This window comes from Grus americana, chromosome 25 (assembly GCF_028858705.1).
Source record: "Grus americana isolate bGruAme1 chromosome 25, bGruAme1.mat, whole genome shotgun sequence".
Taxonomy (NCBI): Eukaryota; Metazoa; Chordata; class Aves; order Gruiformes; family Gruidae; genus Grus; species Grus americana.
The window spans coordinates 5,884,925-5,911,019 of NC_072876.1; the positions used below are offsets into that span (position 1 = coordinate 5,884,925).

Here is a 26,095-nt window from a genome sequence, read left to right on the forward strand (position 1 = left end):
AATCGGACAAACCCGCGTGGGCCGATCCTGCACTTTGCTCTTCGGTAGGTGCTGCGAGGGCTGTCGGGCAGGGGGTGCCCGGTGGAGGGGGGGGTGTCCCCATCCACGGGCCCTGGGGGTCCACCCGCCTCTTCCCCCCGCAGCAAAGCTCAATACATGAGGTGTGGCTGGGAGGGCAGCGCTGGAGAAACCTGGGGTGTTTCCAAGGGCGTTAGGCAAAGTGCGATGAGAAAAAGGGCAGGGAGCAATCCGTCCCAGCACGGGGGATACTGGGGCGTGTTGAATTGGTGGGATTTCTCCTGCTGACCCGCAGCCCCGCTTGCGGCTCATCCCCACACCGCGGGTGATGATTCCTGTCAGAGCGTGGGTGCAGCCCGTGGGGTTTTGCGGGTGGATGCGGTGCTGATTGAGGCCGTTTTTCCATCAGGGCCTGGTGGGAGATGGGGCCTGGGGGTGCGCAGATGCAATGGGGGACCCCCAAGTCCCAGCTTTCCCCTTCACAGCGTGGTGAATCCTGCAACAACCTCCACCCTCCCATCTCCTGGGGATCTTCAGGGAAGCAGGGAGGCTGGGATAATACTTTGTCACCACTAAACCCAAACCACAGGCTCTGACCCGCGGCCGTCCCAGCGCGGCTCGCGGCTCTCCAGCACGGCGCTGGGGTTTCGGAGGTGAATATTACCCCCGTCTGCGAGAGCCTGGCAGGGCCAGCTGCCTGCAAAAACAAATTACAGCTACCGCTGCGATGGCTCCAGCGCATCTGCGGGCAGGCGCGTGTCTCCCCCAACCTGGGGGGCTCTGGGGACCAGCACAAGCATCCCGGCCCCAGTGGGGTGCTGCGAGGGCGTCTCAGCACCTTCCTTGCAGCTCTCCGGAGGAGGACAGAGGAGCACCCGCACCCCTGGAGGAACGAGCCCAGTGGGAAGAGGCAGGAGGCGGGTGCTGATGGGGACCCCAGGGGTGTCCCCGGGAATGGGGATGCAGCGGTTTGGGGGGGTGGAGGGGTGTCCCCGGGAATGGGGATGCAGCGGTTTGGGGGGGTGGAGGGGTGTCCCTGGGGATGGGGATGCAGCGGTTTGGGGGGGTGGAGGGGGCCGGCGCTCCGGCCAGGGCAAAGGAGCAGGAGCGGCTCCTCCGTGCCGCCGGCAGCGGGGCGGGGGCGATGCGGGATGGGGAGATGCGGGGGGGGGGGGTGTGTGGAAGGGGGGAGCTGTGAGCGTCCCGGGGACATGTAGGAAGAAGCCGGGGGGCACCGGGGGCTCGGCGGGGGCCAGCCCCGCCTCACATCGCCCCCGGCGCCGTGCAATGCGGCGGGCCGCCGGGAGATGGCCCCGCGCCGCGCTGCGCCCCTCCATTGTCCGCCGCCGCCGTGCTCCCTCCCTCCTTCCCTTCCTCCCTCCCTCCCTCCCTCCTCCCGCCGCCGCCGCCGCGGCGCGGCCCCGCCGCCGCCCGGCCCCAGCCCGGCCCGGCCCGCCGCCGCCGCCGCCGCAGCCCGCTCGGAGCAGGTAGGGCTGCGCCCGGGGGGAGCGGGGGAGCCACGGCGGTGCGGGGGGGGGCACACACGGGTGGTGGGAGCAGGCCGGCTCCTCCAATGAGCGGCTCGTTCCGGGTTGTTCCCATTAAAAAAAAAAATTATATATATAAATATATATATATAAAATTTCATCTCCTGGGAGGAGATGTGGGAGCTCCATCGGGTCGCGCACGGGGCTGCCGCGGGTCGTTCCCGAAAGCTCCAGCCCAGCCTTGTGTTTTTCCAGGACCGAAAACCCCCAAAAGCCCCGGAGCGGGGCGGGGGGGCGGCCCCGGGCGCTGCACCCCCAGGGCACGGTGCGGGGTCTGGTCCCCTGAAATGCACCATCGGCGCGGGGGGGGGGAGTTGGGTTGTGTTTATGAGCAGAACAATGAAACGGTCCCCGTCAAATCGCAAAGTTGCCCGTCAGCAAAGTAGAGAGGCAGGGCTGGGGTTCCTGCTCATTCCCATCGTGTCAGAGTCCCCCCGTCGGGACAGGGATGGGGACGGGGACAGGCGAGCACGGAAAGGGTCAGCTCGTCCCACCAAAGCGACGGTGCAGGCGTGGGGTCTAGGTACGGTGTGTGGGGGCAGAAACCACTTCTGAGGATGCTGGGCATGCTGCAGCGAGCTGCGATGCTCCCTCTGCTCCTGCGGTACAGGGATCCCGAACTTGGACAAATGCTCATGCGTGTATTTAACAGTAAACTCCAGAGATATGCAAGCTATTACCCCTAAGCAAAGGAGATATATTGACTTAACCGCAGCTATTCATGTGTATAAGGCCAAGCACGAATGTAATTGTTCACGGGATCTGGGCCCGGGGTGAACTAGCACCAGCGTGATCAGAAAAATCAATCTTTTCCTCCCAAAGCAGGAGAGACGGGGTAGCGGAGAGCTGTGGCGTGGGCGAAACCTGCCTGGCAAATGGGGTGCCCGGCTCTCCCGGGGTAACCGCCCCAGCGAGGCACCTGCCCCACCTCACCTCCAGAGCACCCTCCTAAATACCAAGCGAAGTGAGGGGGGGGAGAGGATCCGCGCTGCTGCTGAGAGCTGAAAGGAGCTGCCTTTCCAGCCCAGCAGCCATGCAGCCGGGCGCCAGCCCTCCTTGCGTGCTGCAGTGTAAGTAGGTGCTCCGTGTGTGTGCGTGCAAGCGTTGCCTGGATGCACGCTAAGGATGTGTGCGCAGCCGGTGCACGCCGGCACCCCGGGCTGCAGGGCAGGGGAGGTGTGTGCGGGGCTGGGGTGCCAGTGAGGCCGGGGGTCCGGCCATCCTGAGCCATGGGGAGGGACCACCGGGGTTGTGGCATCAGCAGCAGCATCCACAGCCCTGTCCCTAGTGAGGTGTTTCCCTGCATGTTGGATGCTCTGGAGGAGCTGTGTGTGTCCGGCCTGTGTCTGTGGTGTGTCCTTGGTCTGCGGCTCTCTCCCACAGCATGTAAATCCTGCGGGCAGGGCAGGGCAGGGCTGAGCAGCCTAAGGAGTTGGTTCCCATTGCGGACTGGGCTGGGGCTGGCGTGCAGCGTGGGGCCAGCCAAGCACCCTGCACCCCAGCTGTGGGCAGGGGATGCACCCCAGCTGCTGCATGTTCTCGGTGCACCCCACCGGTTCAGCGGTGGGTACATCTGGGAGAGCCCCGTGGCAGCAGGGAACAGCCCTGCGGAGCGTGTGGCGTGGATACAGCTGCAATCACAGCAGCAGGATCCATCCCCTGGGGCTCAGCCAGACCTCTGGGCTGCGGGGCAGAGGGCAGCACAGGCAGGGAGAGCAGAACGCTGCTGCTTGCCAGCCCATCCCAGCTCTGCCGCGCAGGCAGGACTCTCCCCCTGGGTGCTGGTGCAGCGGGATGCGCCGAGGCCGGGGAGGTGCCGTGCGTTACGTTGCTCAGCTGTCCTGGGCGTATATAGGGCTCCAGCCCCTCCCTGCCGCGCTGAACCCCCGTGCAGGCTGTGCACGCAGGAACGCTGCCAGCAGGCTGGTGTGCAGCCGGGTGCACGTACACCCGCGCCGTTGCACAGCTAGCCACGCCGCGTCGGGCGCTCGCCACGGAGGAAGCCAAGATTTGCATAGAAGCCGAGCACCAGAGCTGCCGGGGAGAGCCTGACCGCCAGCATCCCCCGGGGAGGCGAGCACCGAGAAAACCTGGCCCCGTGGGTGGGCGCTGGGCGCTGAAGCAGCAAGGCTTGAGTAATTTGGAAAGTCCAACCGTGGGTGTGCCCCGGGGCTGGGGCACCCGTCGTCATCGGAGCTGCCGTGTGGGAACGCCGGGGAGGAGGCAGCAGTGGGTGGCTTTGGGGAAGGGTCCCACCCTTGCTCCTCCCCACGCCCCCGTCGCTTTGCAGGTGCTGGGTAAGGATCAGCATCTCCTGTGCAGCCAAGCATGTGGCTGTCGCACCTTGCTGCAAAGGGGGGCTCTGACATCCCCCCACCCACACCGCCTCATGCCCCATGCCTGGCTGGGACACCCCACGGTCCCCTCCATGGTCCCCTCCATGATTCCCTCCATTGTCCCCCATTGCAGACTCGGCTCCCACCGCGCGGGGCTCTGGGTGGTTCCTCTGCAGAGGGCTGCCCCGAGTCGGGGGCTTTCCCATCCCAAACCCGACCCATCTTCCTGGGGCAGGATTTCCTCCCAAGGGTGGAAGTACGTAGAAAAATGATGGAAGAGCCTTTGGCATCAGCCAGCTTCACATCCTGCCTCCTCCGGAGAGCTTGGACCAGACTGGACTTTGCTCTGCTATTAATAGGAGACATGCCGGTTTGAAGAGGAAGAAACTCCTCCCGTAAGGCAACAGGTTGGAAGTGAGTGGCACTGGCTGTTTTCAAGGCATTTTCTCAGCTTGGTGTGCGCGGGACGGCAGCCGCCTGGTTTTATTTTGCTGCACGTAACAAACTGGCTGGATCCTGCAGGTCTGCACATTGCAGTGGCGAGTGCTGCAGATCTGCCGCAGCGATGGGAGGCTTTGGGGTGCGTGGAAGGAGCCGTGTCCTCCGTGCCCAGCCCGCCGCGAGGGCAGCTCCTGGGGAGTGAAGTGGGGCCGGAGCCTGGTGCAGGGACCCCGGCTGTGGGGCTGGATCCTGGGGGACGGGGATGAGCTCCGGACCCTTCCTACCGAGAAACGCTGCCGACAGCTCCTGGTGGGGGGAGCCAGCCCCAAACCCCCTTTGGAAGCTCCCAGGAGCACAGCCCTCCCGGCTTTTGGAGTTCAGCTTTTTGTCTGCAAACTGGGGAATAGAAATACCTGAAAATGTCTGCTGGGATTGGGTTTGAGGGGAATCATGCCATTTTCACTGTAAGCCTTCCAGAGTGTTGGTTTTGCTGGGTTTTGGGGTGACGGGTGGTGTTTTGGCAGCGCTGAGTGTCGCTCCAGGAATGAAACGCTCCAGGTTTTGGTTTCGTTTTTCAAATCCTTTGAGTACAGGTTCCCTTTCTGCAGCTCCAGTTCCAAACTGGGATGAAAATCTTGCGTTTTGCTGTGTCGAAACACCACCTGGAGACCACCCAAAGGGCTTTTCTTGGTCATGACGTTGCCTGGGAGGTCCCCAAAGACCCTGCTTCCTTCCCATTTTGGAGAGGAAGAGGAGAACTGAGACTAGAGAGTTTCTTCTGGAGCAGAGGGAACTGGGTCCCACCTGCTCTGGGGGTGCTGGAGCTGGCGGCGGGCCCTGGGAACCTGTGCCCCCCCCATGCCATGAGCCTGGGGCTGTGTGGGACGAGATGGCTGGCTCTGCCTCGCAGATGTAGGAGCATCCCCACTGCCGGAGGGCGGCCCCAGGGTCCGAGGAGCTCCGTCACCCCACGAGGTGCTGTGACTGGCAGCGGGAGCGATGGCAGGTGGCTGGGGACACGGCCAGGAGCAGGGTCCGTGTCCCCCAGGCAGGGAAGCCCCCGCCATCCTCCTGGCCGGGCAGGAGCCGCTCCGGCGGCTGGGAACGCAGCGTCTCGCCCTGTTCAGTGGGAGCAGCAGGATGGATGGATGGACCCGCAGCCCCAGAGGTGAAGGCTGGTGCTTTATCCTCCTCACGGCCGCTCCTCCCTCTGCCGGATTATAAATGGGTGTGAATTGTCTCCCCTGATAGGCATAACCTCCATCCCCGGCTCCCACACCCCGGGGGAGGTGCCCCTCAGGGTTTGCTTTGCTTCCTCGCCCTCAGATGTTTGATGTCTTCCCAGATGCTTCGGACCTTTCTATCTGCTCCCAACGCAGCTGCCTGCGAGGGGGCAGGGAGGGAGGCAGGGATGGGGAGAGCCGGGGGTGCACAGCGAGTCCCCGCCGGCTGCGGTGGCTCTGCCCCGGGCACGGGGAGGCAGGGCTGGCTGCGGCGTTTGCTCTGCCGGGGAATCCCAAAGGACAATTTTCTGCTTGGCTTCCCTCGTCCCTCCCCGCACCGAGCAGGTGCTGCTCAGCTGCTGGGAGCACGGGCAGGCACAGGGTGGCTGCAGGCGATGCTCGGCTCCCCCCGGTCCCCCCCCAGCCTGCCGCAGTCCTCCTCGCCCTCCTCCCAACCTGATGCTCCTCTCTCTGCACGAGGGCTGGGATCGTCCCTCCCTGTCCCACCGGTGCTGGGTGTGGGGACAGGGAGAGCCCTACGGGGAGCCTGTGCATCCTCCACCCCAAAAAAGCCTCGCAGAAAGGCTGTCCCCAAGAGCCACCACAGAGCGGGACCGGCTGGTGGGGGGCGATTTTGAGGGGGCTAATGGAGCCCTGAGCCCTCGGTGGGGGGGACTGTGGCCACGCAGAGAAGAGCAGCAGTTGCTGGTGGGTTACACGAGGGATGTGGCGCCTGTGCGTGGCTCCCTGCAAGGCTGCAGTCTCCCTTACGAGGCTGTGCCAGTGCAAACTGTGAAGAAAACTGTGTTAAACCATAATTTGGGACTTAGGGCCGTGGGTTTCCAGCAGACAAGTGGTTTTCCCTCCTGCGCGCCTCCAGCCGAGCTGTGCGCTGCTGCAGCAGTAACTCAGCACAGCAAAGCGTTTCTCCGAAAGGTGGGATCCCAAGCGCTCGCTGGATGGGTCTCCTGAGGCTGACGTGACAGTGGCAAATGCCAGGAAATTCAAAGTCAGAAAATTATCCCTGTGTTACTAGTAGTAGTATTTTAAAGAGGAAAAAATCCGCTTGTCTCTGCTCCTCTGGAATTCGGCTCTCGCCTCCAGAGCTCCCATGCTGAGACCTAACCCGCAGCTCACGGTCCCGGGTAATTTTTGTAACAGGCTGCTGGGAGAAAGGCGTTTGGTGGAAACACAGGCGGCCGCTCACCAAACCCCCGGGGAGCCTGGAGCAGGAGGTGCTGGTTGAGCATCGGTCCTGCCCCTGGCCAAGGATGTGGAGGGCGACCAGGAGAGTTTGTGGCTCTTCCACGTGGGTTTGCATCGCCTCTGTCCGGCTGCTGCGCTGGCTCGGGATGGAAGGGGCCGAGCCGGCTGCTTGGGGATGCCGGTGGTGTCCCCAGCCAAGGTGACATCCCCTGGGTTGCACACAGACCCCTCCTGCGTGGCTTTTTTCCGCCTGATGTTGGCACCACGGGGTTGCCGTGCCCGGCACGGGCTGAGCCTGCCTCCCCATCCCCATGTCCCGGCCGCTCTGACAGTGCTGGCCCAGCTCGCGGCGGAGGCAGGACCAGGTTTGCTGCTGCTGCCCCGGTGCGGGTCCGGCTGCATCCCACCGGCACACGCGGGAGCCTCGGCTCGACCAGGCGGGAGCGTTTCTCTGCTCAAAACGTCAGCAAGATGCGGATGCTTCTCTTGGAGATGAGAATGGGCTTGTGGCTTTGTCAGCCGCAAAAATCAGTTTGATTTTATTGCTTTTGGGTTAAAAGCAGATTTTCTTTGTTCGGCTTCCAGAAGCCCAGGACTGCCAGCTTTTGGGATTTCTATTTTTCCGGGAAAAGCCCACAGCTGCCAGCAGGGACTAAAATGCTGGGGAAGGGAACGTTTCCAGCCTGTCCCCCCCCAAAAGCCATTTTCTCCAGTTAGAAAGCACAAGCAAGCTGGTTGGGTGAGGTGCCCGGCCAGCCTGGTGCTGGGGGGGCTAAGAGGGGACCCCAGCCGGCGAGGGGGTCAAACCCACCTCGTTTGCAGGAAATGTGTTTGCAGCAGGCGAAGCCTGGGCCGGGCTAATTAGCAGCCATCTGGTCCCGGGGTCAGGAGGGCCCGTTTGCGGGTGGGGAGGGGGCGATGTGTCCGGGGCTGCCGCAGGCGATAATCTGCAACCGGGCTGAGAAGGGACGGTGGGGACCGGCCTGGTGATGCTCTACTGGGTGGTCACTGGCACAGCCCAGGCTGGAGGTGGTTGCCCCACGCCATGGGGTGGGATGTAGGGGGCAAACGTTGTGCCAGATGGGCTCCTCCGTCGCTGGGGGTCAGAGCAGGCAGCGGCAGGGTCTGCCAGTCCTGTCCCCGCTCCTGCACTTCATGGTTAAGGGCTTTTCTGCTCCGCAAGCGCGGGCAGAAGGAACAGAAGGACTGGGGGAAGGACCTCGGGTTCAGCGATGCCCGCAGCCCCCAGCAGCGCTCTCCAGCAGAAATGCTTGCCGTCGCCCGGAATGAACGGTTGCACCCTTTCACCCTAAATCAGAGCATCAACCAGAGCCCTGCATGGTGCAGAGCGAGTGGCGCAGGGCAGAGGAGAGCCCGGGGCGGCAGCGGAGGTCCCGTGTCCTCCCCGTGCTGAGACTCACGAGCCAGCCCTGGCCAGAGCCCGAAAACACTCAGCTGCCTCTCGGCTCTAGAGATTTCAAGTGCTGGCCATCTCCAGGGGCTTTGGGCTCGCTCCACTCTTCTGTTTAACATCCACTTCGTTATTTGTTTTGCTAGGAAGGGAAGAGGAGGTGAAACATCCTTCCCCGGAGAGCGTGGTGCTGGCCGGACGGAGCAGAGCCCCCCCTGCGGTCACCGCCCTCCGCGGGTTTTGGTCGGGGGCCAGGGAGCGATTTCCAGTCCGGCTGTTTCGCTTCTCCGCTCGCGCAGCTGAATGCTGCAAAGTAGCTGGGTTTGGAGCCCTGGGCGCTGCGGAGGGGCTCGGAGGGACCCACGGGGCCGTTCGAGGGGGCTGGGGCTGCCCGTGGTTATTCGAGCAGAGCGTGATGCCCAGGTCCCTGTCGCCGGGCCCCGTTTCTTGCTCGCTGAAGCAGCCCAGGCTGGTCAGAGCTGGGGAAGAGCAATGGGGGCTGGCGAGCAGCGGGTGCTCCCGGCTGGCCCGGGTCATGCACAGTTCCCTCTGCTGCAACGGGGTTTGGGGATGGGATGCTGCGGCCCTCAGGCAGGGAGAGAGCAGCGTGCAGCCAGGTAAAACCCTCAGGACCTGCCATGGGAGGTTGGTGCCTCGCTGCCCCGGCTGCTGCAAACTCAGTATCCTGTGGGCAGGATGAGGGCGAGGGGGACAGCACCCTGCCTTGTCCCTTCCTTGCCCTTTTCTCTCATCTTTTCCTTTCTGCTTTGAGAAATTTTGCTGGCAGAGCCTTTTTCTCAAAGCTGTGATGGTCCCGAGATGCGCGAGGCGGCTCAGAGCCGTGTCCTAGACATGCTGCTGGAGCACCGGCTCCACCGCGATGCCCGTGCCGGGGCAGGCTCCCTGCGGCAGCGGCGTTGCAGGTTGAGTCAGCCCCAGCTGCAGGTGCTGGCCCTGCCGCCCTCCCCGCTCTGCATCTTATTTTGTCCTCGGGGAAATACGTCGGGCTCCAGCAATAGCCCCAGCAGCTGCTGTGGGGCCAACCAGCCCTGCCTGCCCTGCCTGCCCTGCCTGCCTGGTGGCCACGGGGCCGGCAGCAGCAAAATCTTTATTTAACCCGTAGCATTGCCGAGCCCCTAAACGTTTCCTTTTTTCCATCGCAGAGAGGAAGGGCTGTACCAGGGGCACTGCCAGCCTGACCTTCCTTACAGTTATCTGTAAGGCCAGCCCTTGCGGAGCCTGCCCGGCCGTTAACCCTCGCCTCTCCCTCCGCCCAGGTTGCCAGCGGTGCAGCATGCCTTTCTCCTGACCCCTGAGCCCGGGAGGAAGAGGTCCCGGTCCCCGGAGAGATGTCCGCCACGCGCGGCAATGGGGAGCACTGGAAGTCCCTGGAGTCGGTGGGCATCAGCCGGAAGGAGCTGGCGCTGGCGGAGGCGTTGCAGATGGAGTACGACGCGCTGTCCCGCCTGCGGCAGGACAAGGAGGAGAACCGAGCCAAGCAGCGGGGAGACCGGCCCCTCATCTCCTGGGATGACCCCGTCGAGAGGAACGGCTGCGACAGCATCAAAGCGGCACGTGGCCTCTCCGGCTCCGACCCCACGCTCAGCTACAATGTCCCGGTGGCGCCCGAGGGTCCCCCTGCGCCCGGACCCCCCCCCGGCCCCAGCCCCCCCAGGCCAGACCCCCAGCCCTGGCTGAAGGGACCCCTGGCCGGGGACTACCTGTACATCTTTGATGGCTCGGAGGGGGACTTCCTCGGGGAGCCGCTCAACGGCACCTCACCCCACGACGGCGGGGGCAGCTCCCCCAAAAAGCTCTCGCCACCCCCGCTGCCCCCCCGGCACCCCCTCTGGAGCTCCCCCGAGGGAAGCCAGCACTCGGGGAAGGGGTCCCCCCCGTCCTCCAAAGGACCCCAGCCCAGGGACATTAACATGTTCTCTGCGGCCCACGAGCGGGCTCACGGCAAGCTGCTCGGCCGCCGCATCTCCGAGGAGGATCCGTACGGCATCGCCGACTACAGCGGCATCAACGACGCCATCACCTGCCTCAACCTGAAGTCCACCTACGAGTCGGAGGTGCTGCGGGAAGCTGCCCGCGGCTGGAAGGAGGGCAGGAGCATCTTTGAGAAGGAGTCGAGCGGCAAGCCGGTGGCACGGAGCAAGACCATGCCCCCCCAGGTCCCCCCGCGGACGTACGTCTCCCGCTTTGGCAACCGGAAGAATCTGGCACCGAACAAGAACCGCAGGATCTCCATCGATCCGGTAAGAGGCTTTTCTCTCCCCACATTAGAAGTAGGACTGGGATGGAGCCGAGGTGCTGGGGAGAGCTGGAAAGCCAGTGGCTCTGCCGCGTTTCCTTTGCTCCGGCTTGGTTTTATTTTTCCCATCACGGGTGCTCCTCAGAGTCTTGTTTGTGCATCACGGTCGGAGGCATCCGCGTGCTGAGACGCCGTCCCTGGGGGTTAATAAGACCTTTCCAGATTGCGCAGCTCCCCGAGGGGTGCGGGATCGTGCAGCCGTGGCTGTAACCCTCTGGGATGGGTGAACTGGGGCCGGGAAGCCGAGCAGAAGGGTGAGTCCCACCCGGTCATTGTCCCGCTGCCGCCGAGCAGGCGGGATGCTCCGTGTGCAGCTGCCTCCTCTCCGCACACCCTCGCGCCCAGACGCTGCCCAGACCCCGCAGCCAAAGCCCGGTGCTCTCAGGAGGGTGCGGGCAGTGCCCGGCCCCGCGGCTGGCTCGGCACACCAGCACCCTGGAGCTGCCGTGCCGGGGGTGCAAGCGCGTGGCAGCTCTGGAGGCTGCGCTGCAGGTGGTTCGCAGCGGGCTCGTGTCCTGCCAGCTCACAAAATGTCACAAGATCCTCCGGAAAGAGGCAGGCGATCGCTTTCCTGTTCAGCTCGCAACGTCCTTTCCAATCCCAGCTCCTTTCTTCCCTCCGTCGAGCAGCGAGCGGGATATCTCCCCTCTGCGTGCGGAGGTGTTGGGGGGCTGCTGGCACTGCCGCCGTCTCTCTCCCGGGGCTGCCCGTTCCCCTGTCCCCGCGGGGTGCCCGTTGCAGGGACAGACCCCCAGCTCTGGTGCAGCTCATCCCACCTCCGGCAAGAGGAGGAGATAAATAACCGGAGAAGTCGCCTTCCTCACGGGGTTCCCTCTCCCCGGGGAGCGAGGGATGCAGCTGGGGGCCGCCGGCGGGGGCTACATAAGTCACTCTCGGCTTTCTCGGTGCCAGACACTAATTAAAAAAGAGCATTAAAATTGTCTTTAGCGGCTGCTGTGTTCTCTGCCTTTCTCTGCCTCCCGTTAGCTGTTGGCTGGGTTAATTGCTCTGACAGGGGGGCCATTGTTCGCTGCGAAAGAGCGATGGAGGCCCGGGGACCCCCACGCGCGGGGGGAGCCTGGCACGGCGGTGCCGCCTGCCCCAGCACCGTGGCGGGAGAGCAGCGTGCAGGGCCAGGCACGGGCTGGGCTCTGCTGCAGCACCACGGTGGCCTGGGGACAGTCCCTGCCCATCCCGCGGCATCCTGGGGTCCATCTCTGCTCATCCCTTGTCTCACTGGGGAATCTCCCCAATGGGGCTTTTGGAAACTGCCTGGAAATGGCCAGTTTTGTGGGCAGGGGGCTGGGAGCAAGGAGACCTCAGGTGTCCCTTCTCCCAGCTGTGGGGTGCAGATGTGGAGGATGCCTCCTGCAGCTGGCACCCGCCTGGCCCCAACCCCTCCCGTGCTGGACCCTTTCCCCCCGGCGCTGCTGCAGAGCTGCCGTTACCCCGGCCGCAGCAATGTCAGGGCAAGCAAAGGCTCTTGGTGCCCCGTGTTCTAACCGGGATCCGGCAAACCCCATCCCGGGCGGGCAGCAGGCTGGAGCCCCCAGGGACCCTGCAGCCAGCTGATGGGCTCGTGCTCTGCCCTGTAGGTTGCCCCCCGGCCGCACTCCTTCACCAACGGCTACGAGCTCTTCGAAGTCTCCGAGGAGCGGGATGAGGAGGTGGCTGCTTTCTGCCATATGCTGGATATGTGAGTACCCGGCTGTGCCTGAGCCCTTCCCGGGGCTCTCGGTGCACCCCAAGGCTGGATCATCCCACTGCAAAATGCCCCAAACCAGGCATTTCTGGGGGGTTGGGGCAAAACCCAAAGCAGGGCAGCATCTCTGACCTGTCCTTGCCTCTGCAGACTGCGGTCCGGCTACAGCACCAAGGACTATTCCCTCACCGGCTTGGTGTGGAGCGCCGTCAACCTCAGTCCCGAGCAGCTGGGCCACGGCATCAGCCTGAAGGTGACAGTGGTGTGCGACAGCCTGCGGGAGCCCCTCACCTTCACCTGCGACTGTAAGTCCCCTGCACACCAGCAATCCCCAGGTGAAGTCTCTGGGGGGGGGGTGTCCCACCATCCCCGGGGCTCACGGTGCTGCTCCTTCTCCCTGCAGGCTCCTCCACCGTGGACCTGCTCATCTACCAGGCGCTGTGCTACACGCACGATGAGCTGCATACCATCGACGTCGAGGACTTCATGCTCAAGATCTGTGGCTTGGAGGAGTTCCTGCAGAAGTGAGTGTCCGGGAAGGGGGACAACACAACCCAGGCATCCCAGGGCTCACGTGCTCGGCCATGCTCGCCCCGTGCGTGGCCGTGGCCGGGTGTGATGGATGGCTGGAGCTGATCCTGGCCACGGGATCCTCTCCGCTCCATTTCCTGTCTCCCGAGCCGCGGCGATGCTCTTGCCAAAAGCAGCATGTTGGGAGCATCTTTCCTGGTGGCAGGGTATCCGTCACGCTGATCCCCACGCGCCTGGAGAAAGGTCTGAAAACCAGCAAACTGCCAAAAATGCTCTTTGGAAGAGTATTAATAACAGCCGTGTCACTGAGCGGGGCGGCAGAGCCTGGCTTCTCCCAGCCTGTTGTTTAAATTGCAGGAGAAGGTGGAAACACGTTTGGGGGGAGCGGGTGGAGGGAGCAGCGGGGCTGCGCTGGGCTCCCTCGGCTGCAGAGCCGGGGATGGGTGATGGGGGCTGAGACCTGCACAGAGCCCTCCCTGCCTTGCTGCCTTTCCTGGAGAAAGGCTGCATTTCCAGAGGGGTTTTGGGGTCTGACGGCTCGGGAGAGCTCCCTGCAGAGGGAGATGCAGCAGCTACGCGTGCACAGGCACACGCCGTCCTTCCCGGCGGCTCGGTGCAGCCAGCCAGCTCCCGCTGCTGGAGAGCTGCCCTGGGCCTGGCCCTGCCACGGGAAATCTGCGGGAGCTTTGCCATGGCCTCCAGGAGCTGCCGGTTTAGGCCCTAAAGGGGCGGCTGGGGATCGCTCAGCCCAGGAAGAGCCTGCGTGGCACCCGTGCGGGGGATGAGCAAAGCCCAGCCTCTGCTCCTGGCTGCCTGGCACGGCCGCCCGCAGGGTTTATTCCCATCGATGCTGAGTCCTTGTGCTGCCGAGCAGCCCAGTGCACACGTGTGTGCATGTGTATGCACGTTTGTGCATGCGTGTGCATGTGTGTCTGCACGCAGCAGGGGTGCAAGCTGTTAACATGGGAACAGCAGCGCTCCCGTACATCTGACCCGTACAGCAAACCTCTGCTGCGGGTGGCTCAGGGCTGCCGGGGACCACCCAGCTGTAGGGTGGATCCAGCCAGCTTGGAGGGCATTTCCCAAAGGGATGAACCTCCTGCTTTTTTGGCAGGGAACGGCATCCTGGGCATGGAGTGGGACGGCCCGTCCCCATCGAGCATTTCCCTGGGAGCCAGTGCAGGCAGGCGCTGCCATATCTCCCGGGGCCCTCAAAAGACCTTTGAGAAAGCCCTGGGACATAAAGCCCTTTTGTCGCCGATCTTTTCTTTCCACATCTTCCCCCGGCGGAGGAGATGCTGGAAGTGCCAAAACCCTCTGTGCGGAGCCAGCCGGGCCCTTGAGCTCTACAAACCAGCCTGAGCTGCCGTCACTTGCTGCCCGTTTGCTTTTGCAAGGCGCGGGGAGAGGCAGGACCAGGCAGGGGTGCACAGGATGCCGGCTCTGTGGGTGTGTTGCTGCCTGTGCAGCTGGCTGCGGGCAAGGCTTCCTGCAGCGCCTTCCCCACGCACCTCCTCCCCATCCTCCTGGCCATGGGGCAGGACGTGGTGACCACGTGCCGATCGGACTCGGTTTCCCCGTCCCCTGTAGCCCCTGAGCCCCTGGGGGTGCCTCTCCCAACTCCCCTGGAGCGTCCTGCCGTTGCAGCTCCGTCCTGCCCGGAGCCTCCCGCACCCCTCAGTACCGTGCCCCTGGCTCTGCTGCACCGGCCAGGGCTGCATCAGCTCATTCTCCTCTGCAGACAGCAAAGCAGGCAGGTCTGGATGGGGAGCTCTGTGGGTCCTGCTCCAGGGAGGCTGCCCATGGCGGTGGGCACGGTGGGACCAGGCTGTCACCCCCCGCTCCAGGGCTCGCTGCGGTCCCGCTGTCAGCCAGAGCATCCTCCAGCTCCTCGGGTCCACGCTCTGCTTCCCACGCATCGGCGGGCAGGTCCAGGCACGACGGGTTCCTCCACACCCGCTCCTGGCCCCGTCGCGCCGGCTGGGCCGGGCACGGCTTTTTGGAGGGCGCAGGGGAAGGAGGCAAAACAATAGCTTATTCTTCAGGTTTCCTAGTGCGGTGCCCTGAGCATCTGTTTGCAGGCGAAGCGGCCGCGGCCGAGCCCCAGCCAACGCTGCCTGGCCGTGGGGTGTTGGGATGGGGCATCCCGGGTTGAATTTTGGGGCATCGCGTGGGATGGAGAGGGGCTGCAGGCTCAGCGCGCGGTCTCTCTCCCTGCAGCAAGCACGCGCTGGGCAGCCACGAGTACATCCAGCACTGCAGGAAGTTCGACATCGACATCCGCCTGCAGCTGATGAAGAGGAAAGGGGTGCGCAGTGACCTGGCCCGGACGGTGGGTGCCCGGGTGCGGGGGGGACAACGCGGGGATGCCCGTGCCACCGCCCTGCTGCGGGAGCACCCGTGCGCGGCCGAGCTGTGGCACAGCATCTCTCCATCTCCAGGCGAATGATGACCAGAGCCCCTCCACCCTCAACCACTACATCCATCTGCAGGAGAGACCCATCAAGCAGACCATCAGCAGGTAGGGGGGGGCACAGCGGGACCGGCCCCCCACGCTGGGTGCCCGCCTGGCCAGGGCTGAGCTCTGCCCTCTGTCCCCTAGGCAGGCCCTGAGTCTCCTCTTCGACACCTTCCACAATGAGGTGGACGCTTTCCTGGCAGCCGAGGTGAGCACCAGGGATGGAGGGGGCATTTTGGGGGGCCGTCTTGCCTCATTTGCTGCGGACTCTTTCCCCGTTTTTGTTACGGGGCTCTAAGGATGCATCAGAGAAGGGGAAAGGTGTGAAAGGAGGGGAAACTGAGGCACGGGCTGGTGCACCTCCCTGCGTATGGTGTGTGGGCTGCGGGGAGCAGCCTCTCCCCCCTCAGCCGCTCCGGGGGTCCCGTGTCAGCCCCCCTCTGCTCTCCAGGGAGACTTCCCGCTGAAGGCGGAGCGGGTGATCCAGTCGGTCATGGCCATCTGCAATGCCCTGGCTGCCGTGGAGTCCCAGGAGATCACGGCAGCCCTCAACCAGATGCCCCCCTGCCCCTCCCGCATGCAGCCCAAAATCCAGAAGGTAAGTGATGGGCACGGGGAGGGGGGGCTGGTGCCTGGGGGGCGTGCGGGACCGGGGGCTTGGCTGGGAGATGCAGAGGGGCAGCACGTTTACACATCTGACTTCTTTCCCTCCTTCCTCCCGCCGTACCACGTGGAAAATTCCTCAATAGCTGGGAGCAGGCAGCTGCCTGGCCGTGCTGCCTGCTCCGGCAGCCGAGGAGCCTGGGCTGGTTACGTAAAGCGGCTGGCTTGGCGAGCTGCTCCCTGCCGACAGCGCGGGGCTGATTCTGATATTGCTCTTGTGGTTTCTTTTTTTTTTTTTTTTTTTTTTTTTTCCTCAACAGGATCCAAATGTTCTGGCCAAGAGGGAAAATCGAGGTATTTCTGTTCCCCTCCTCCCCTTCTGGGCTCAAGTTCTTGGTGCTTTTAATCCTCAAACCCCTCCCTCTCAATTATTAAGGCCAAAAATGTGTTTGAAACCATTCTGGTTAAGAAAAGAGGGTTTCTGGAGGCGATGGCTGTTGTTCCTCCCTGTGAACTCAGCAAAATGGGAAGCCTGAAATTCTCCCTCTCACTCGCTTTATCCCAGGGAGACCTGCCCGGGGTCCGGCCCCGGGGTCCCTCCAGCATCCTGACCCCAGCCCAGAGGGACGCCGCGGGGGGCAGTGGGGCTGGCAGCCGCCCCGTCTCACCCCTCTCCCACCTCCCCTTCAGAGAGGATCGTGGAGAGCCTCACGGCCGCCATCCTCAACCTGGTTGAGCTCTACTGCAGCACCTTCAACGCCGACTTCCAGACGGCCGTGCACGGGAGCCGGGAGCACGGCGTGGCGCAGGAGGCTCGCCTGCTCTCCTGCCCGCTCTCCTTCACCGTCTACGCCACCCACCGCATCCCCATCACCTGGGCTGCCAGGTAAGGGCAGCTGCCTGGACCTTGCTCAGCCTCTGCCTGCCCGTCGTGGGGCTCACACGCGTGTTAAACACACCGTAGCAGGGCTGTCCCTCTCTGGGTGGCTGAGGAGTGTGTCCGTGTCCCAGATACTCAGCAGGCCTGCAGGGAATAAGAGCTAACCCACCCCAAGCCTCCTAAAGGGCAGGAATATGGGGATGCTGGTGCTCGCCGGGCGGTGAGGGATGCTCGGAGCCAGCTGATGCCGGAGCCTCTGGATGCAAGCGGGTGGGACGGGCTCTGCCGCGCTCTCCCATTCCAACCCCACGAATCCCCAGGGCTGCAGCATCAATCCCTCCCAGGCTCGCCGCTGCCCCGGGGATGTGACAGATGGCCCCGGTGCAGCAGGGCCGGGCTGCCTTCGCTCCGCGGCGGCGGCGTGCTCCTTTGTTAGGTGCCTCGGTGCCCGTACCCTCTTTCGGCCCCACGTGGGGGGATGGCGGGGGTCCGGGCAGGCAGCAGGAGCCCGCCGCAGGGAGGGCGTGCAAGGCAGCGGCGCCAGCAGCAGCCGCCCGGCTGGGGACCCCTCGCCTTTGTCCTGTCCTTAATGTATTCCCCCTGGTGACTGGCTCCGAACAAAGCGGGTAGCCTGGGAAATGCCGGCATCCCCTGACCTCCAGCGCCCCGCAGCCCTCCCCGGATTGTCGCTCGGCACCTGCCACATGGCAGGGCCCCCCCTCGGCAGCCCCCCGTGTGATGGTATGCGCGGTGGCATATGGTGATGGGGACAGGGGCTCCCGGCTCTGTGCCCCCTCCCTGGCGCAGCCCCCTTCCCGAGCGCAGCCCGAGGAAGGCGCAGAGTGGCAGCACCTCCATCCCCCCCACCCCACTGCCTGGGGTTTGCCCCATGGCGGGGTGAACCCCCTGGGTGCCGGCTACCCTGCCCCAGACAAAGCCCCCCCAGCTGACGGCTCCCTCTGCTCCCCTTGCAGCTATGAAGATTTCTACCTCTCCTGCTCCCTCAGCCATGGTGGCAAGGAGCTGTGCAGCCCCCTGCTCACCAGGAAGGCCCACGTCTACAAATACCTCTTCCACCTCATCATATGGGACCAGCAGTAAGGCAGCACCCCATCCCTGCACGGTGCCACCCCCTGCCTCCTCCTCCTCTTCCTCCCCTGCTCCAGTGGTTCCTTTCCACGCCGCTCCCTGGTTTTTGGGTGTCAGAAGTTCTTGTGTCATCCCCAGGAATAGCACCGGCCCCAGCGCCAGCCCTGCCCTCCCCGGACCTGCGTGTTTGCACCCAGGAAAGGGGATCTGCTCCAAAAATAGCCCCAAGAGCAGGCAGGGAGGCTGTGCCAAGCCCTCGCCATGCCTGGCATTCGCAGCGGCACAGGGCGGTGGGGATGGGAAAAAGATAATTTTGGAAGGCGCCGGTGCCTCCCAAGGACAGGCGCCGAGCGGCCAGCGGGACGGTGGGGAGCGGAGTCGTGCCGGTCCCCTCCACGGGGCAATCCCCCGCCTGTGCCCACCCGTGGGTGGGGTGTAGCTGCCGTCCTGGGCTCCCTGGGAGCATCGGAGAGGAGCCTCGGCCCCGGAGTCCCACACAGCCCCCCTCAGCTGTGGGACGAGGTCAGTGTGCGGTGGGGGCCCTTCATGGTGGCCCCCCCCAGCCCCGCGGTCACCTTCCCGGGACAGAGAGGAGCAGGGCTCCCCGGTGCTGGGAGAGGACCGGGGTACACGAGCAGCTGGTTCTCCCCAAACCCGGCTGCCCCCCACGGGCTGTCTGCCCATGCCGTGGGACCCCCATGCCATGCCGGGGGGCACGTGGCACCCCCAGTGCCAGCAGCAAGGGTGTCTGTTGGGCTGGGCTCTCCCGGGGCACGCTTGGCATCCCAAGGCGGGGAGCTGGCCGGTGCCACAGGGCGCTGGCAGCGCCCGTCCCCGCACGGCTGAGCCGCCGGCTGCTCTCTTGCAGGATCTGCTTCCCCATCCAGGTGAACCGTCTGCCGCGGGAGACGCTGCTCAGCGTCACGCTCTTCGCCGTGCCCATCCCGCCCCCGGGCAGCTCCTCCGAGGCCAACAAGCAGCGGCGGGTCCCCGAGGCGCTGGGCTGGGTGACCACCCCCCTCTTCAACTTCAGGCAGTACGTGGGGCGTCCTGCCGCAACGGGCACGGCCAGGGGCCACGCCGGCATCCCCGGGGGGGGGCGGGAGGGTCCCCAGTGCCGTGGGGTCCCCAGCGCCTCGGCTCAGCTTGGGGACAGCGTCGCTGCAACGGTGCCACCCTCCTGCCCCGGCAGAGCAGCCCCCAGTGCCAGGCTCTCACCCCTCCTTCTCCTCCAGGGTCCTGACCTGTGGGCGAAAGCTCCTGGGCTTGTGGCCGGCGACCCAGGACAACTCCAGAGCCAGGTCGAGTGCCCCCAACTTCAACCAGCCTGACAGCGTCATCCTACAGGTGCATCCCGACGGCGGGGGGTCCTGGGGGGGGGGACACACATGCACGTGGCCCCCGCTTACCTTCTGCTTCTGCCCCAGATTGACTTCCCTACCTCCGCCTTCGAGGTGAAGTTCACCAGCCCACCGGCGGCCGAATTCAGCCCCAAGTACGAGTTCGGCAGCCTGGGGGAGGAGGACCAGCGCAAGCTGCGGGAGGCGATGCAAAAGAAATCGCTCTACTGGTAAGCAGCCCGGGGGGGAGACAGCATAACCCTGCCTGGGGGCGGGGACCTCTGCCGAGCTCCCCCCAGCACTGCCCCGGCAGGCACGGGGGGGATCTGGGGCCCTGGCCCTGCCTCTGGCTGCCGGCGGCTGGGGATGTGGCAGGAGCCTGCCCGCAGCTGCCTGTCGCTGTTCCTCCCGCTCTCTGCCCTGCCCGGCTGCCCCTCTCTGGGAAGGGTCTGTCCAGCCACGTCCCCCCCAGCGGGGACAGCTGCCCGGCCCCTTGTCCAGCCTGGCACAGCCGAGCTGGCCGGAGTGCTCCGGCGCTGGCTATAAACAGGAGGATCAGGTGTCGGCAGCTGCGCCGGGATCCGCTGTGCAGGATGGTGCTGACGCCCCTTGCAAAAAACGCCTGGGGTGCACGGTCAGCCCGGCTGGGTCGGGGGCCCCCGGGCAGGGGGACAGCCAGGGCCGTCCCTGCAGCAGCACAGTCACCCCTGTGCATGGGTGCTCGGGTCCTGGCTGCCCCTTGGGGGACGGGGTACAGGGTGGGGATGGGGGGGACCCCCCAGCATCCTGCAGCGCCACGCGGACCGGTGTGCTGAGCTTGCCCCAGCCGGGGGGGATGCAGGCAGGATCCTGCTCTCCACCAACTCCTCTTTTTCATGGGCAGGGCTGTGGTGGGGCAGCAGGGAGGGCTCGGAGGGATTAATCGGCGTCCCATGCACCGTGGGTGGGTGGTGGGGGCAGAGGGATGCCCCATCCCCAACCTGCCAGTCCCATCCCATCCGTGCCATCCCCCCCTGAGCCGTGCCCCCCGGCCCCCCGTTGCCGTAGGCTGATGGATGCCGACCGCAAGCGGCTGTGGGAGAAGCGCTACTACTGCCACGCGGCGCCCGGTGCCCTGCCCATGCTGCTGGCCAGCGCGCCCAGCTGGGAGTGGGCCTGCCTGCCCGACATCTACGCCCTGCTCAGCCAGTGGACCTACATGAGCCACCAAGATGCCCTGGGGCTCCTGCACGCCACGTAAGCCACCCGTGGGCTGCGGGTGCCACAGGGATGCACGCTTGGGCACCGCTGCCCTCCCCGTGCAGGCAGGGAGAGGGCAGCGGTGGGAATTGGGGGGGCGGATGCTGAGGATGCTGTCCCCATGATGCCTGTCCTGACCGCAGGTTCCCGGACCAGGAGGTGAGGAGGACAGCCGTGCAGTGGATCGACTCCATCTCCGACACCGAGCTGCTGGACTACCTGCCCCAGCTGGTCCAGGTGTGTGCTGGGATCGGGATGTGGCGTGGGGCACGTGCTAGGACCCAGACGTGGCATGGGGTGCATGCCAGGACCGGGATGGGGCATGGGGTGCGTGTTGGTCCTGCCGTGCCCCAAAACTGTCCCCTCTCCAGGCCCTGAAGTACGAGTGCTACCTGGACAGCCCGCTGGTGCGGTTCCTCATGAAGCGAGCTATCTGTGACCTGAAGATCACCCACTACTTCTTCTGGTGGGTATGGGGGGGCCGGGAGCGGCAGGGGGAACCCCTGGGGCTCACCTGACCCCGCGTGCCCCTGCTCCGAGCAGGCTGCTGAAGGACGGCCTCAAGGACTCCCAGTTCAGCATCCGCTACCAGTACCTGCTGGCAGCTCTGCTCTGCTGCTGCGGGAAGGGGCTGCGGGAGGAGTTTGACCGGCAGTGCCTGCTCGTCAGCACGCTGGCCAGGCTGGCCCAGCAAGTGCGGGATGCCGCCCCGTCTGCGCGCCAGGTGGGTGCCGGGGCGGTGGGAGGGGGTGCAGGGGGGTGCCGGGCTGTGTCTCAGCCCCCCCATCCCCTGCCCGCCCCGCAGGGCATCCTCCGCGAGGGGCTGGAGGACGTGAAGCAGTTCTTCAAGGCAAACGGGTCGTGCCGGCTGCCGCTCAGCCCCAGCCTGCTGGTGAAGGGGATCGTGGCGCGGGTGAGTGCCGGAGCTGGGGGTGTCAGGGGGCTCCTCTGCCCGCACCCAGCTCGCCCTGATGGGCTGCGCCTTCCTCCCCGCGGCAGGACTGCTCCTATTTCAACTCCAACGCCGTCCCCCTGAAGCTCTCCTTCCAGAACGTCGATCCCCTTGGGGAAAACATCCGAGTCATCTTCAAGGTGAGTGATGCCCAAACCTCTGGCACGGCTGCCCCATCCCGCGCGGGGCTGGCTCGGCTTTGCCCCCGCCACCCCCCGGCTCTGACGGCTCTCCCCCTGCAACTCGCAGTGCGGCGATGACCTGCGGCAGGACATGCTGACGCTGCAGATGATCCGGATCATGAACAAGATCTGGGTGCAGGAGGGGTTGGACATGCGCATGGTCATCTTCCGCTGCTTCTCCACCGGCCGCGGACGAGGTAACCCAACATCGGGGCGTCCCCCGGCAGCATCGGGCCCCAGGTCGCGATGCTCTTGGGCTGGTGACAGCACAGGAGGTCCTGGGGCTCTGCCAGAGAGGAGCTGCTGCAGGTAGCTGTGATCCACCTTTGGGTCTGATCCCACCAGCCCATCTGCAGGAACGTGGCTTTGCAGGCTGTCACTCAACGGTGGTGGCTGGGGAGTGGCTGCGTTGGTAGCAAAGGGGGCTGGGGTCTCGGTGCCCCCCAGCAGGATGGATGGGTCTCACCCTGCTGTCTCGGCTGCTAGGCATGGTGGAGATGATCCCCAACGCTGAGACCCTACGCAAAATCCAGGTGGAGCACGGTGTGACGGGCTCCTTCAAAGACCGGCCGCTGGCAGACTGGCTGCAGAAACACAACCCCGAGGAGGACGAGTACGAGAAGGTGAGGAGGAGCCTGTCAGGGTCCCTGCTCCTCGTGCTCCCCTCTCTAGGGACGAGACCTGTCGCTTCCCAACATGTCCAGCCTTTCTCCATGCCTGGTGGCTCCATCCCTCCCTCTCTCCTCCCAGGCCGTGGAGAACTTCATCTACTCCTGCGCCGGCTGCTGCGTGGCCACGTACGTGCTGGGGATCTGTGACCGGCACAATGACAACATCATGCTCAAGACCACCGGCCACATGTTTCACATCGACTTCGGCAGGTTCCTGGGCCACGCGCAGATGTTTGGCAACATCAAGAGGTCAGAAACCTCCAGCATCCCCTTCCCCCTCGCCTGGGCTCATCCCTGCGGGGCTGCAGCTCTTCAGTGTTGGGGTTCACCCCGATTTCGCGGGGTGAAATCTCATGCTGTGGTCCTGGTGGTGGGTGACCCCCGGCCATGATCACTTTCTGTCCCTTCTTCCCCGGTGCAGGGACCGGGCACCGTTCGTCTTCACTTCGGACATGGCGTACGTCATCAACGGCGGGGACAAGCCCTCCAGCCGCTTTCATGACTTCGTTGACCTGTGCTGCCAGGCCTACAACCTGATCCGCAAGCACACCCACCTCTTCCTCAACCTGCTGGGGCTGGTGAGAGCTGGGGGGCCACACACCCGTGTCCCCCCCCAGGGCACGGCAGAGGGGTCCTCCTGCCACCGCCTGCCCTCACCCCCTGCCTTCCCTCCCAGATGCTGTCCTGCGGCATCCCTGAGCTCTCCGACCTGGAGGACCTCAAGTACGTCTACGATGCCCTGAGGCCACAGGACTCTGATGCCGATGCCACCACCTACTTCACCAGGTAGAGGATATGGGTGGGTGATGGGGCAGGAGAGGACGGAGGGAGCCCTCGGATGGAGGCACCGGCTCGGTTCGCTGACAGGCTCCTTGGTGCTGAGCTCACAGTGGTCTCATTGCAGGTTGATCGAGTCCAGCCTGGGCAGCGTGGCCACCAAGCTCAACTTCTTCATCCACAACCTGGCGCAGATGAAGTTCACGGGCTCAGATGCCCGCCCGACCCTCTCCTTCGCTCCCCGCACACACACCATCAAGACATCCGGCCGGATCCGTGATGTCTTCCTCTGCCGCCATGAAAGGGTCTTCAACCCCAGCAAGGGCTACGTGAGTGGGGACGGCTGGGGACAGGCGAAGGGACAACTCAGATAGTTCTGTCCCAGTGCTCCTCCCCGGCCCCATATGGGCTCAGGGCACCCTGGGGTCCCCATCCCACGTCACAGCCCCATCTCTCTGCAGACCTACGTGGTGAAGGTGCAGCGGGAGAGCCCAGGTGAGGTGACCTTCGTGCAGCGCACCTTCGAGGAGTTCCAGGAGCTGCACAACAAGCTGCGCCTCCTCTTCCCCTCCTCGCTGCTGCCCAGGTACCCCCGCAGACCCCCGGCAGACCCCCGGGGCTCCCTGCTGCCCCCCGGGCTTTGCTGAGTGTCCGTCCCCGCAGCTTCCCCAGCAGGTTCGTCATCGGGCGGTCGCGGGGCGAAGCGGTGGCCGAGCGGCGGAAGGAGGAGTTGAACGGCTACATCTGGCACCTCATCCACGCGGCCCCCGAGGTGGCAGAGGTGCGGAGCTTGGGGGGGTCCCAGCGGGGCGGAGGGGGGCTGCTGCTTCCCGAGAGCTGGGGATGGTGCCGGGGACGCCGGCGAGGTGGGAAGGTGCTCGGGGGCCAATGCACCACATAAGGCATCGGTGTGTGCACCATGCACCAGTCCTGAACGACGGGGAGCATGGTCACCACCGTCACTGCTAACATCACCTCCTCGCCCCGCAGTGTGACCTCATCTACACCTTCTTCCACCCCCTGCCACGGGACGAGAAGGCAGCTGGCACCAACCCGACCCCGAAACCGGCAGGTAGGGGGGCTGGCGGCAGCAGCAGCAGCCGGCTGGCACCACACGGGGCGATGGCGGGGGGCTCCTGTCCCACCCACACCGCTCCTCTCCTCCTCTCCAGACACCACGTGGGCTCGGCCCCTGGGGAAGGTCGGCGGGGAGGTGAAGCTCTCCATCTCCTACAAGAACAATAAGCTCTTCATCATGGTGATGCACATCCGGGGGCTGGTAGGTGCACAGCACCCGGTGGCAGCGGGGTGGGGGGTCTGCCCCACTCCTGCGCTCACGGGGTGCCCCCCCGCTCCCCCCCCCAGCCACCATTGCAGGATGGCAATGACCCCGACCCCTACGTCAAGACCTACCTACTGCCCGACCCCCAGAAAACAACCAAGAGGAAAACCAAAGTGGCCCGAAAAACCTGCAACCCTACCTACAACGAGATGGTACGTGGGATGGGGCTGGGGGTAGGGGTCCGGGGGGGGCCGTGGCTGAGGGTCTTTTCTGCTCTGCCCTGCAGCTGGTCTACGACGGGATCCCCAGGGGGGACCTGCAGCAGCGGGAGCTGCGCCTGAGCGTGCTGAGCGAGGAAGGCTTCTGGGAGAACATCCTCCTCGGAGAGGTCGGCATCTGCCTGCGGGACCTCGACCTGGCTCAGGAGAAGATGGGCTGGTTTGCCCTGGGATCCCGCAGCCACGGCACCCTCTGAGGTGCCGCCGCCGGGGCGGGGGACCCACGGCACCATCGCCGCGGCTCTGCTCACCCCGTGGGGACCGGGTGTCGACGGGTGCTGCCGCAGGCGTCGTCTTTTTTAAGTTTACCTTGTGTCAAGGGAGCAACGCGGGGAGGGAGGGGCGGGGAGGACCGGTGGGATGCTTTGGGGGTATTTCTTCCTTTGGGATATCTGTATTTTAATTTTTTTTAATAACGAGTAGCGTGCGGCCGGGCACCGGGGCAGAGAGGAGAGGGGAGGCGTCGCGGAGGTTTGCTTTGGGCTGGTGTCCACGTCCTGCCAGGAGCTGCCTGCCTGGATCCGGGCAATTCCCATCCCAGGGAATTCGCTCCCAAAGGAGAGCGGCGTGGCAGGGACGTGCGTGGAGCCGGTCCCACGTGAACCCCCTGATGCTACGGGAAGGGGACCTCCGGCCACCCTCCCTGTCCCCGTGCCGGTGGGGAATCCGTCTCCTCGTCTGCCATCCGGCCCCAGAGCCGGGGACGCCTGCGCCGGGGTGCGGGCTTGGTGCCTGTGGTGCTTTGTTTACAGCGAGAGCTCCGTAAACAGACGAAATGTTTCTCAGGATCGAGAATAATGAACTTAACCTTTATATTAAAAGTTTTAAATATTGGATCTAGCGGGACGTGGAGTGGGGGGGCGGGGGGGGAGCAGCCTGGCCCTGACAGCAGCTGGGGCTGCTGGAGCTGGCACCCTCCTGCGGTCCGGACCCCCCCACCCGTGACACGGTGGCCTGAAAATAAAGGGGATGAAACGCACGGGGTGGTGCGCGGGCCCTGCCTGCACCCCTGCCTGGTCCTCTGCCCACACCCTTGCCCACATCCCTGCCTGCACCCCTGCCTGGTCCTCTGCCCACACCCTTGCCCACATCCCTGCCCGCTCCTCTGCCTGCACTCCTGCCTGCTCCTCTGCCTGCACCCATGCCTGCATCTCTTTCCTGCACCCCTGCCCGCACATAGGCCGGGCCCAGGCGGCTGACCCCCGGCTCCCTCGGTCCCCCGGCACGGCCCCGTTGGCACACGCGGGGACCCCCGGCCCCTCCCGCTCGTCGCCCCAGGAATTAAGGAATCGCCCCTCGGCCATCGTTACCCCGCGCGCCGAGGAATCGCCTCACAACTGACCGATGGGCGGGGGGGCGGACAGCTGGCTGGAGCGGCCCCGCGGCCCCCAGAAGCCGCTGCCTCCCCCCCCCGGGGCCGCGCTGTCCCTCAGGCCCGGCCCGGCCTCCCCCCCCCCCCCCGAGGTCCCCCCGCCGCCAGAGGGGGCGCTGCCGCGCGGCACCCGGTCCCCTCCGGCTGATGCAATCCCCGCGCGGAGGGAGGGGCGGGGCCTCCGCCCTGGCGACGGCCTCCCGGGAGGCGGGGACCTGACGACACCGCCCCGGTAACCAA

General features: G+C 65.3%; 1 protein-coding gene across 4 annotated transcripts; it reads left to right on the plus strand.

Annotated features, from left to right (window-relative positions):
* Positions 1–27: 27 nt before the first annotated feature.
* On the plus strand, positions 28–25,317 carry PIK3C2B (phosphatidylinositol-4-phosphate 3-kinase catalytic subunit type 2 beta). Of its 4 annotated transcripts, none has more exons than XM_054804083.1 (33): positions 28–44; positions 9,460–10,443; positions 12,095–12,195; positions 12,352–12,506; positions 12,605–12,725; positions 14,953–15,064; positions 15,174–15,253; positions 15,335–15,398; positions 15,642–15,788; positions 16,114–16,147; positions 16,484–16,679; positions 17,648–17,770; positions 18,631–18,798; positions 18,998–19,109; positions 19,190–19,332; positions 20,150–20,338; positions 20,485–20,578; positions 20,713–20,807; positions 20,885–21,065; positions 21,147–21,254; positions 21,341–21,433; positions 21,543–21,672; positions 21,962–22,098; positions 22,226–22,395; positions 22,568–22,724; positions 22,823–22,932; positions 23,051–23,252; positions 23,385–23,509; positions 23,587–23,704; positions 23,914–23,995; positions 24,096–24,202; positions 24,289–24,417; positions 24,492–25,317. In XM_054804083.1, the coding sequence occupies exons 2-33, from the start codon at positions 9,532–9,534 to the stop codon at positions 24,678–24,680; spliced, it is 4,884 nt and encodes a 1,627-aa protein (XP_054660058.1). In that variant the 5' UTR covers positions 28–44; positions 9,460–9,531; the 3' UTR covers positions 24,681–25,317. The 4 variants fall into 4 exon arrangements, with proteins under 4 accessions (XP_054660058.1, XP_054660059.1, XP_054660062.1 ...); XM_054804084.1 differs by lacking the exon at positions 28–44 and adding an exon at positions 1,408–1,505; XM_054804087.1 differs by lacking the exon at positions 28–44 and adding an exon at positions 4,272–4,315.
* The last annotated feature ends 778 nt before the right edge of the window (positions 25,318–26,095 follow it).

Bases quoted from the DNA above. Each gene is read 5' to 3' on its own strand.
- PIK3C2B (XM_054804083.1), top strand. From the start codon at position 9,532: ATGTCCGCCACGCGCGGCAATGGGGAGCACTGGAAGTCCCTGGAGTCG. The intron at 15,254-15,334 runs GTAGGGGGGGGC...TCTGTCCCCTAG, and splicing joins ATCAAGCAGACCATCAGCAG to GCAGGCCCTGAGTCTCCTCT. The intron at 23,253-23,384 runs GTGAGTGGGGAC...ATCTCTCTGCAG, and splicing joins TCAACCCCAGCAAGGGCTAC to ACCTACGTGGTGAAGGTGCA.